The sequence below is a fragment of the Scomber japonicus genome, chromosome 24 (assembly GCF_027409825.1).
Source record: "Scomber japonicus isolate fScoJap1 chromosome 24, fScoJap1.pri, whole genome shotgun sequence".
NCBI lineage: Eukaryota > Metazoa > Chordata > Actinopteri > Scombriformes > Scombridae > Scomber > Scomber japonicus.
In genome coordinates this window covers 14,887,549-14,899,998 of record NC_070601.1, presented here as the reverse complement: position 1 = coordinate 14,899,998, position 12,450 = coordinate 14,887,549, and the positions used below count along the sequence as shown (strand labels likewise).

The 12,450-nt window shown below is 40.6% G+C and overlaps 1 protein-coding gene across 2 annotated transcripts in view; it reads left to right on the top strand.

Moving 5' to 3' along the window:
• Nucleotides 1–12,450, top strand: part of LOC128354475 (vang-like protein 1) — a 68,271-nt gene that overhangs the window by 53,271 nt on the left and 2,550 nt on the right. Inside the window, exons 6-7 of one of the 2 annotated variants that reach the window (XM_053314705.1) lie at nt 8,927–9,060; nt 12,262–12,409. In XM_053314705.1, coding sequence (XP_053170680.1) covers nt 8,927–9,060; nt 12,262–12,409 — 282 coding nt within the window. Of the gene's footprint in view, nt 1–8,926; nt 9,088–12,261; nt 12,410–12,450 lie in introns of both variants that reach the window. The other variant, XM_053314704.1, reaches the window with a different exon arrangement.

The window sequence follows — 12,450 nt, the reverse complement described above, 5'->3', positions numbered from 1 at the left end:
TGTGTGTGTGTGTGTGTGTGTGTGTGTGTGTGTTTTATTAAGCTACTGCAGACGTGCATCTCAATACATACATGTGACAGCGAGTATTTGACAGAGAATTTGACACACACATCTCACAGATCACACATGCAGCATCTATTTAACTCTTACAGCACCAGTCTCAATTGAATATTCACACTTCATATTTTGTGTTTTTTATGAATGCTGCATTAGACTTATCACTAATTATCATATGTTACATGCACAACAAAAAAAAATCATTTTAAGGAGCCTTTAAACACTTTTATTCTCATGTCAAATAAGCTTAAAATGTGATATTTTAACCTGGCAGTGCTGCACAATAATTAAACATGTAGTTATGAATATCCAAGAACAGATTTTTTCTCACTTTTCATTCATTTGATTTTTTATTCCAATCTTGTGCAACAAACTTTATAAAAAAATAGGCATCAGAATGTTAATACATGATGATATCCTGCAATAAAAAGGTGATTTAACATTTTTTCACAGTGCAGCATGATCCAGGAAGGCGCTGAGTCGGCCAATTAATTATATAACAGAACATCATATTCATTTCTTATAGAATCCCTTTTATCATGAATCATTGCTTCCGTTTTTTGAACATGAACATGAACATCTCTGTATACATTTTTAAAAGCCATTACTATAATAGCCAGCTGTGTTACATATTCCATGTCTGAAAATTGTGAGGTTTTTTTTTTAGGGTCGTTCATGGTTTCTAACTGAAGCTGACATCAGAAAGTCATTTTGGGGAATTGTGTGAATAATGGAGGAGGGGGAGGAAGAGGAGGAGGAGATGGGACACTCTTGTAACTGAGCTGCTATAGCTCTGCTTAGTTATTTATAGCAGGTGCACACAGACACACTGGTACATATCTTATAGAAATGCCAATAAATGAGTCAACAACTTGTCTTATAGAGGTGTAAAGAGATGCTGTGAGTGTTTAGAGTGTAAAAACCCAGATGACCTCTGAGCACGTAAAGGATTGAAGACAGGAGGAAGGAGAGGAAGAGACAAGAGAGAAGGTACTGTACATCAGAGGGAGCGAGGTTGATACGAGAGGGACCCGGGGGGATGGAGGGAGGAGGAGCACATAGGGAGGGGTGGTTAGGATGAAAGGGAGGGAAACAGAGGACATGTGGGCGAGATGAAGTCAGAGGGAAAGACAGAAACTGGGACACCTCAAGTGAGAGATGCGAAAGGGGGGAGAAAAAAGAGGGGAAGTAAGCGGTTACATATTTGGAGGTGGGAGGAAGGAATTCATGCAGGAAAAGACCCACGAAAAAGTCAAGAAACAGAGAGATCCGCCTGAAGGGAAAGAGAGGAGGAAAAGGGGAGGAGATGGAGAAAAGAGAGATTGAATGTTAAAGGAATACGGAAGGAAAATGTAGCGACAATTTAAAAAAAAAGGAAAGAAAGGGGGGGAGCGTAGACAAAGTGTTTTAATAGGGAGAGGAAATTGTGCCAGGAGAAGAAGAAGGAAGAAAAAAAAAGGAGAGGGTGGGGAAGACTTCAGAGAGGAAAGTCCTTAGAAAAAGAGCGGCAGACAGAGGGAGGAGAACAGAGGAGAGACCCAGGAGACGGCAGCAACGGGAGGGGGGACGCTACGGGAGGGAGGGAGGGAGCCAAAGACAGAATAGAGAAAGAGGGATTAATAGTTAATGGGAGGGGAGTGTTGAAGAATCCTAAAATGTATGTGTGGGAATGAAAGAAAGGGAGGCGTGTGTGTGTGTGTGTGTGTGTGTGTGCGTGTGTGTGTGTGTGTGTGTGTGTGTGTGTGTGTGTGTGTGTAGAGGAAAGAACAGCTCGGGCTAGACCAACCAGGTTTTTTATGACCTTACTGTCTCTGAGGAAAAACAGGAAGATCCCATTTTTAGCCCGACACAGCAGCTCTCTGGTCGCTGCCTGGTATCAATACGCTCCGTCTCACACGCCCTCTTGCTTACAGCCAAACTATAAAAACTGATGGATTTATGGACGGAACACTTTTATTACAAGAAAGGATGATAGATCTGCACTTATTCATTCTGTAGGTGGACTATTTCACACAAGACATGTCCTGCACACACTTAATCTAAAGTCAGGGTGACAGATAGTACACCAAACTGAATTCCACTGATCACAAAGTTCAGTGTAACAGTGCAAACAGTCATAAAATGCATGGTAGTGTACAGAAGGAGCAAGTAATGATAGTAATACAGTATTAATATGATACATACAATATGAGCAATAATAGCATACAGTGGAATGACTCTATGTTTAACACAGCATGAATAGCAAGCATGTATGTTATAAGATTAGTCACAGATAGATAGTATACCTGATAATAGTGCTAATAGTAGTGTAAAAGAAGTGCCAAGCCAATTAAAGATAAATGGAAGTGCACATACAGCAGACAAAGGGTCACATTGTCAGTTTTTGTGCTTGTATCATGTTATATTTATATTCATTCTTCAGTAGGCATGGGATGATAACCGTGTTCAAGGTATACCACGATTTGAAAAAGCCATGATAACCGAAACCGCCAAATTTTCTGTCATACCGTTCCTAAGGTATGAGCTGTTTTTAGTCTGGTCAAAGACAGGAAGTGCTGGTCAGAAATCCCTCAGGTGGAGCAGCTGCAGCGTAGAGTATCACGACCCCTCACACTGTCTTTAAAGCGTATATTCAGGTTAAATGAACACGTCTGTCTTTATTTTTCTTCCTTTTAGGAACATTTTAGAGCTGTAATCGCAATACCGCCATACCATGAAACCGTGATATTTTTTCTTATGGTTATCATACCGCCAGAATCTCATACCGGCCCATGCCTAATTGTGGGTAATGATTTGGGTCCCTTAATTCCGTATGAAATCCTAGACATTTTTAGGATTTTTAGGATTTTTTACATGAGGAGTGCTAATTATAGGTTTAGTTGTATCCACTCATTATTTTTGGCTCCATACATAGTTCATACATGCAAAAAAAAATCTTAATAAGTTGGACTTCACAGTTCTTTAACAGACTAAAATACAATTTTTAGTGTAGTTTATGCAGTTGTTAATGTGCTAATGTTGAAAATTTTAAATGAAAGAAAAATAATGCTACGTCATAACATATGCACACACACACACACACACACACACACACACACACAGTGTATTGAATGACTACGATACAATACTCATTATAAATAGACAATGGCAAAAAGAAAGCCGTCAAGTTGCTGTTCCAGCTACTGGGAGAATAAAAGCAGCGTCACCAGATTTTGTTACAAGTCCTGGAGGATGATCTATTATCACATTGTTCCCTTTGAAATATTGTTGGCACAGATTTAAAATACATGTGATCTGCAGCTAATGCGATAAAATGTGTAAAAAAAGAAAAAAAAAATCAGCTGAGTCATTCAAACATACTGGCCCCCCACTGACACTTGAACTTTTAACATGCCGAAAAGCGTATCGATGTTCATATTGATTTGGGATCGGTAGAAACAGGTCAGACAAGTGCATGCCTGTGTGTATGTATGTGTGTGTGTGTGTGTAATGGTCTGGTTGGTGTGTTAGCTGGCTGCCTTGGGGGTGTTGTCCTTTTTGTAAGCTGCGCCCATTCATCCCTGCTCGGCCGGCAGCAGGCCCTGCCTCGCTCTGTTGTCCGTCTGTGACTGTAAACACACGGCTAATTAGCGCTCCCTGCAGACTGGAGCGCAGCATCTGGTCAGCCTGACACAAACACACACACACACACACACTCGGGGACACGCACAAAAATAGATACATGTGTGCGTGGGTAATTGACACACTCATGAGCACGCACGTGTAGCCGCAAACGTGAACATTTTTCCTCAGCCAACCTCTCTCATGTATCTCTCCTCTGTTAACAGGCGGTCGCTGATTCACATTCCTGTTTTTCTGGCATCCATCCGATTCCTTATCACAAAGGGGACCCTGCCCGGGCCCCGGGGCCCTGAAGGCTTGTCTCTGTCTGCTTGGCCTTTGATGCCAATCTAAGGGCCAGAGGAAACCTTTTTTTTTTTTCTTCAGAATATGAGCGCATTCCTTATAGGCTGGGAGGGTAGTTGCAGAGGGTGGGGGAGTGTGTGTGTGTGTGTGGGGGGGGGGGGGGGGGGGGGGGGGGTTAAACACATTCACTGCTGGACACTTCCCAGTTAACATTCCTCCAGCGGTCACTCCTGAGCAGCAACCTTAAGTGTAATGGTCAACTCCATCACTCTAAAGCCTCTTGTTGTCTTTGTTTAAATCATAAGGTATAAATTATAACCCAATCCTGCCTTTTTAGCCGACTTCATTCCAACTCATTACCACAAGATTTCACATAGTTTTGAAATTATGGGCAATAGGCTTCATTACACTTCATTTTTGACCCGAGGACAACAGGACGATTAAGGGTGGAGAGATACTTTTATTTCTTCACCTGAGCTGAGTTTACCTTCCCAACCATTTCTGAGCTGCTGCTGGTTTGAATGCTTTTTTTTTTTTTTTTTTTGACGTCATGTTTGCTCAGTTTAATAATTGATCAAAGTTTGGAAGAGGCAGGAACTGACTCAGCACTTGAGTATGCGGCCACTCGACAATGCTCCTGTCTGTGCTGCTCTAAATGCTTAATGCAGAGAGAAGGCTGTGTCTCAGGTGAAGCAGGGGAGCTGCTGTCACTCTCTCTGCTGCCTGTTTGTGGCCTTTATAAATAATCCCCACTATGTGCTTGTTTACCTACACTGCGCTGTCTCTCTGCAGATTAACACGTTTTTCAGACATAATCCTGGACCTGAAATTACCATCATACAATGTGTGTGCCACAATCCTGCCTGTCTTTTTTCCAGGCTCGCAAAATAATGCAGAAAGCTCTGTTTTATTGCTGCGTTTGACTTTATATTTCAAAGCTTGAGATGAATAAATTAATAAGGGAATACTTATAATATTTATCATTTCATCATGTTTCTCTGCCACATGTGAGACTGACGCTCTCCTGATAAACACAAGGCTCCTTCTATGTGTTTTATTCACACACACACACACACACACACACACACACACACACACACACACGACCATAAATACTTAACAGCTGTCTGCAACAAACATGCACACACATCCCCAAAGAACCCATTCTTCTTTTATTGGAGGTGGACATGACTGAAAGTGTTTTGGCCCTTGTTGGGGAATAGTTGACTACATATAGTTCACTTACTATCACTATCACAATCACCTGTATTTGATTAAAATCACCTGTGGTTTGTTGTCAATATGTCTGCAATCAAATATTATGAACTTATCTTGTAGCAAAATGTAGCATGACTCCATCTTAACAGTTTCTCTCTGTCCTCAGGCTGCCTACGTGAGGATTAACCTGCCCTAAAATCAAACACACCTCCACTTCACTCAGTGTCCCTTGTTCATTTCTTATGATGTAGTTTGGATGTAGTTGAGCTACTTTTTGGAAGCAGTTTTAGTTTAACAAGCTGATTTTTTTTAGAACAGTTCAGATGTATTTGAACTACTTTTTATTGTAAAGTAGTAAATATAAGGTTAAAAAAGGCCCTCTGTTCCTGACCAGAAAACCATGAAATGTATCCCATATAAGCATCACAAAAATGTTACATTCAGTACATCAGTAAATGCAAATCTATTAAAATGATCTGCAGTGCTTGTTATATGTTATAGCATTGATCTGGCAAATAAATCAACAAGGTAAAACTGCATTAACTATTTTATCACACACACACACACACACACACACACACTCACTATGGGTGTTAATTTTGTTGTAATCGCAGACGAAGATGCTTTTAGGTGACACAAAACTGTCAATTTGCAAATTGGACAGAGCTGTTTTGCATCTTCCTTTTAATTCAGTCAGTAAGGAGTACAATGCTAACTTATCCATGTAACTTTTTAACATGTTTCTGTGAACAGTAAACACAACTGAAGTAGTTTGTCCTGAAAAAAACACCATCATGAAGGTTTATCTGTATATCTATATAGGAATATGTATCTTTGTAGGCTTGTAATCTGTGGATATGAGACATAAAATCTACTTTTCTCCAATACAGTATGTCTGTATGTACCTCATAGGAATGCATCAGTCATCTGACCAAATGAGTAGTGAATATGAAACAGGTTTAGTGGGGATTGTCCTTAATGTTTTGGTGAATTATAAAGGACAGATGTGTACTGAAGTATGATAATTGGGTATTAGATTTGGCCTTTTTAGGCATTGCATGCTTGTTTTCTTCATTTCCTCTTAGTTTATCACTTTCTGCAGATGCAGTAAAATTGTATAGATCAAACCCAAAGTTGTCCAATCTAAACATCTTTTATAACTCTGTTAGCCTGTTATGATGCTACTGTCAGCTCCTGTCCATGTGACTGTCAGCAGATGTCAAGGCATAAAGAATGACTGATGTTTGAACGCTGCCTGGATGTCTAAATGCTTTGTGTGATTCTGTTAATGATCCATTAATTCATGTGTTGTTTGTTCTGAGGAAGTAATGGAAGTTACAAGAGAACAAGAGGTCAGAAAGTTTCTCAAAGTGCTTTCATCAGTCAGTCTGGGGTCATTCTGTGACTCTGCTTTTGGGATAATAGGAATCGCATGCTGCAGGCTAGAATGTGCTGCTGTTCATGTATATTGAGTTATCTCTCCACGTGGCCTGCAGAGTAACACAGGACACAGTGAGCGCTCACACATCTGTGGATATGACCACACAGTCAGAATGAAAAGGCTCCAGTGTTAAGCAGTAAAATAGTGTTGTAGGCTGTCAGCATCTGTCCTCCTGTCAAGCAAAAGCAGGTCAGTTGAACTGAGCTCCTGTGGCATCACAACAGTTGTAACAGCTACTTAATCCCCATGTGTATATATGTGAATGCTATAGGTTGTGAGGCATTGCTTTAAAGCTCATTTCCAGGTTTAACATTTAAAGAGCAACAGTAAGACTCATTTATAGTTGTATTTGTTGCTGCTTGTATCGTTCAGTTAATGTATGTGTTAAAACGAGAGTCAACCCATAATGGCAGTCTTCATTTTCACAGAAGCATAGCGCCCACTCATTATATAATCATTATATCAGTGGTATAAAATGATCTTCAAATGACAATAATATCATTTATCACAATTATTTCTGAGACAACATATCGTCCAATAAAAGTAGATAGAATTGCAAATTGGTGATAATTCTATGTAGGTTCATCATTATGAGTGACCCCTAACACATTACATGTAATCATTTGAAACACTGTTAGTGTAACAATATTTATTAGAGCAGCTTTACTATTTAGTTAAGTTATATTTAGTTCATATTTAGTTAGCTAAGTATTTATAAAGGATGTAATTGGGCCAAAAAAATCAACACGTAGTGCCAATGTTGATCATTTAAAATGCTAAGAGAAACTGAATTCTGTATGAAGGCATTTGTGTGATTTTAAAAACTAAAATTCTGTAATACTATTTAAAAAGCAAGACTGTGTCAGTTACATGATGTTAAATTCTTAAAGTAGCTTAACAGTTACACATGTAGAGAAGAGTCATAAAGTTAGCAAACTGACTGTAATGTTCGTTACACAACAAAATCTACTTGAAGTTTGCCAATATAAGCTAACAGCTAAAGCTAACATTAGCTATCATTAGCTGCCGCTCATACCACACCAAATAAGACAGTAGCAGCAAGGGTGTGTTTGAGGCTTATGAATTAAATGTGTGTTTCTTTTCTTCTTTTTAAAGTCTAAATGTAGCTCACCTCCAAGAACATAAAGGCTAAATATTATAAAAGAGCCAACAGATTATGTCGTATAACATGTGTATAATTAGTTTAACAGTAATAAAAGACAAGACATGACATGCTCTCTGATCCAGGATCAGGATCTGAGACGTGGTTGCTGCTCAGTAGGGTGGATTTAGTGGTTTTGGGGGCTCGTGGCAAACTCAGCCAACCTAATTTCACTCTAATTGAAAATGTTGGCAGTGCACAATGGACTTACATTTGTGTAACATCTGGTCAGGGTGGAGCTCATTTTATCTGCTTCATAAAGCTACTGCTGGATAGTTGAATCTATCATAACTCATCATATTTCCTCCCTTTTTTGTGTGTAAAATCTTCATCTGTATTTAACCAGTACTGTTATACATGTAGTAGAATGAAAAATACAATGTTTCCCCCTGAGATAAAGGGTGCGGTCATTTACCAGGATTTTCCTAGTGAATCGCTCACAGCCAGTGAAAAAATAAGCATTCATTTACTTAAGGTGACGTAGGCGTATTATGCTCCTTGCCTAATGGTAAAGTCGCCTCTACATCAGTCTCTGCTGCCTTGACTTGTTCCTTCTCTTTCTCCTGAATTTATTCCATCACCTCAAACATCCCGTCCTGTGTCTTGGTTGCCAGTCTATGCATGGAAACTATGGCAACAATCACACTCCACATTCAATTTTCAACATTCATGTCTTCCTTATCCTGTTTCTTCACCGTGTGATGAGTCATTTTATGCAAACACCTTTTTTTTCTGTTAATCCAGAAGCTTATTTCCTTTTTTTTCCTTCTATTCTCCTTTGGTATTTCTCTAATCTTCTCTAATGATTTATTGTTCAGTACTTTGGTGTTTGAGCATTATGGGAATTTCCCAGCAGGGCAATCATTTAAGTATTACTGTCAGACCTTTTGCTTCTCGGGTGTTGTCGTCTTCTTTCTCATCTACCTTCCCTCCTTTAGAGTCACCTTGGATCTTATATCACCTCTGTCCATCCCCCACTCTCTGTGTCTCTTCCTGTCGTCTGACACATCTGATATATGGGGTTTTCTCCTGTCTGGTTTTAGAGCTCGACCTCTCACGCCAACATCGACCTACCTGGATTCGAATTAAAAAGCATCCCTTGGCTAAAACGTATCTTTATTTCTCCCACATCTCCTCTCCAGTATCCAGCGGGCAGCACTGGCCATCCTAGAGCACTACTACTGCGACTTCCCAGTACATAACCCAGCTCTGCTTTCTGCATCCAAGTCCCGTGCCGCCAAGCACCTGGCCGGCCTCAAGGTCTACAACGTGGATGGTGAGTTCCCAGCAGACCCGGCTGCGGGTGAGTGGGATGGTCTTTGAATTCTATGTTGTGTGTTTGTCAGTGCTTTTGTGTTTTTCTTTGTGTTCTGGTGTCATGCTGTCAGATCAGAGGTACAGAGGAGGCTACTAACACCTCTAAAGCTCAATAATAAACATATGAATATACCTGTTTTATCAGTCACTCAGCCAATTGGTGTCATTTACGTCAAACTAATATGGCATCCCGTTTCCTTGACGATAGCAAATACATCACGCACCCAGTGAACTGCTCGGCAAAGTTGAATATGTTATGGTAAACTTCAAATCTAAACCTCCAGAAAACCAAGAAGGTGATGAAAAAATGACTTTAAACAAGCTGACGTTAGGTTGGCACGACCAGCAGAGAAGAAACAGCTGCAGGCTAATCACTGGAGTGCCAAAGGACACAGAACCACCACAGACAAACACAATAAAACAGGAAAAAGGAAGGATAGATAGAAGGACATGTCCGTTGTGTGCAGTATTTTGTAAAATTAGACATAAATATGTCAACATATTCTCTAATTCTGTTGCTTTTATCTGCTGGGACAAGAATAAATATGTGCGTAGAGGATTGCAAAACGGAAAGAACTATCAGTCCCACAGTTTAATATGTGAGAAATTGCATATGTTGTGTTGAATATCTATTGTGTTGAATATATATATTAATAGTTTGACGTGCAGGGCTGTAAACCTCACAGCTGTTTAGCAAATCCAGTGAGGTCCAGCTGAGTGTGCACGTTTAAGCCACAATCTATCGGCATGTTTTATTGCTTGCTATTGAAGCCTTGATGTGATTATGTATGATATGGATAGGACTTCTGTTTATGTTGTAAGTCTACTACTGAAGAGTGTGAGACAGGTTGTTTTGGATAAGATGAGTACTATGCAGTAATCAGATATTTATTACAGGTCCACAGTAGTTGGAGCTTCTCAGTCTGAGGTCATCCAGAGTTGCATATTACTATTATAAAATATGAAGTAAACCAGTAATAATTCATGTTTCACTGGACACTGGAACCAGCGAACTTTTGCAGCAACTAGAAATTTTATCTACATTTTGCCTTTTCAAACTGCTCACAACTACATTAATACACAACAATAACTCAACGACAACTTTCCGAGTCGCTCCCCGTGACATATTACCCATTTCAAGCTTGTTTCAAGTCTCTGCAAGTTGATTGTACTTTGTTTGTGCTGGAATGTTCTATAAAAGAAAAGGCTGCTTGGAAGAAAGGAAATCAATCGTCAAAATGGCATAACTGGAAAATTGTCAACAGTGACATAAAACATGAGTGATTTGTGGTCACTACACCACGCGGTACATTTGAGCACTTTCTTAACTGCTTAACTTTTGACTCTCTCTTCTTCTTATGTGTCTCTTTACACTGATGCTAACCATTAAAGACCTCTTTAAAGCTAAACTGAAAGCCTACCTGTTGGACAGTAAGTCAATTCAATGCTGCTTCTAAGTAAAAACACCATCACAAAGCCTGCCGGTGTTCACTTTATCACAGCTATGCTTAAATCTCTGTTGTTGACACTAAACCAAAGCCTGATTTCCCAACACAAATAAGCAAAGAAACACACTCTGACCGCTCCACACACTCCTCTTCACTCCCTGCATGCCACAGGTGGATGAAAGAAGTTCAAAGTCGTCCGTAACAGTAGCTGGTGGAATGTAACACGAACCCTCTATTAAATTATCACTCTCCCTTAAGTGCACTCAAGCTTCACATAAGTGCACTGACTTCACTCCCTTGTCTTTTTTTTTCCTGCTGTCGTTGATGTCTCCCTTCTTCCTTTCTTCCTCCTCCCTTTCCTCTCAAATGTGAGTCACGGAGACAGCTGATAAATCAATAGCTATTACTCCTCCGGTCTTGTCGTTTCTCTCTCCAGCGCCTCATCCTCCTTCGTTTTCATCCTGCAGCAGCTGCTCCGGGACTTCTCTCGCTCTCTCTTTCCCTCTATCTCTTGTCTGGAGATTTTAAATCCCAGTCTCGTCCTCTATCTCTCTCCCTCTTTCGTTCTACAGCGTTGTAATAAATAAGTCGAACTCTCGGGGGCAGACGATCATCTTTCGGTAATTAAAGGCGTCTTGGGTGATGACGATGTTACGACGGGCTATGAGGGCTTAACGATCGATTACTGTCAGCCAACGACATCACGCAAACCCGATTTTGCACCTTAATACGACACTATAGGGGCGTCTGTGGAGTAGGAAGTCCTTAAGTGTGGCCCAGGACACAGTCATGTACAAAAGAACGAGGACCAGACCACTTCCAAATGTGGTTTGAGCGATTGGATCTCAATACGTCAATACGAGATCGGATCACCCAATAGGCATTTTAACGGCATATGTGAACAGGGTCAAAGAGTAGTGAAGCCCTGAGTGTAAAGCAACTTAACACTCAATTACTTTGCATCTAAAATGGGTTGAGGTGATTTTATGTTGCCTGACAAGCTATTTGGACCTTAAATTGTTTTCTGAGCTCTACATATTGGGAATTAGAATTGAATCCAGGGGGATAAAAGGTTTCTCCAAAAGTGGTTAAAACAGGCACTTTATTATTATTTTTTCCTTTCGTCCTTTCACCGTAACATTTCTCACCTCTTAAATCCCATCTCTAGCAGCATTAACACTAAGAGCAAGAGGTGCCGAAAACTCCCTTCTGCTCTGCCATGAATTATTCTGTTCGTGCCTGGCCCGCATGAATAATTCAGCGGGTCTGCCTTCTTTTAACCTGCATTAACATCAGGCAGGGATTGTCAGCAGCCTGCTCTTCTCGTTCCAAAAGTGTAAACTTTTGAAGTTGCTGGAGACGCTTATTTAATTGGATGCCCCGCGTCTCCCGAAGGCACCGAGTGGCAGAGTAATGGGAATGTTTGGGTAGCAGTAGCAGTACATGGGTGAGGAGTGTGATTTAGATTTTCAGATGATTGCAGCGCTCAGAACAGTTAAAAATTATGCATTTCCTGTCTGCTCCTGGGGCTTAAATACTGCTGGTGACAAAAGGAAATGGACTGAGGTTTATGTGCATTACTAATCAACCCCTCTACTCACATTACACTTTATGTCATCACCAAAGAATTCCATGTTGCTTTACCTTCTTTTCCAAAGCTGTGATCAAAAGTTCACCTGTGAGACATTGCTATCCTATCTCATCTGTGAAAGGTCCAGGGAACAATGCAGCAACAGGACTGGCTCACTCTCAGTCCAGAGCCATGATCGCTGCCGCCGCCCGCCGCAGAGACACCAGCCACAACGAGCTATACTACGAGGAGGCCGAGCACGAGAGGCGTGTCCGCAAGCGCAAAGCCCGGTCAGTCAAAACAACAAAAAGACGATTTCTAAAGTAGTTTA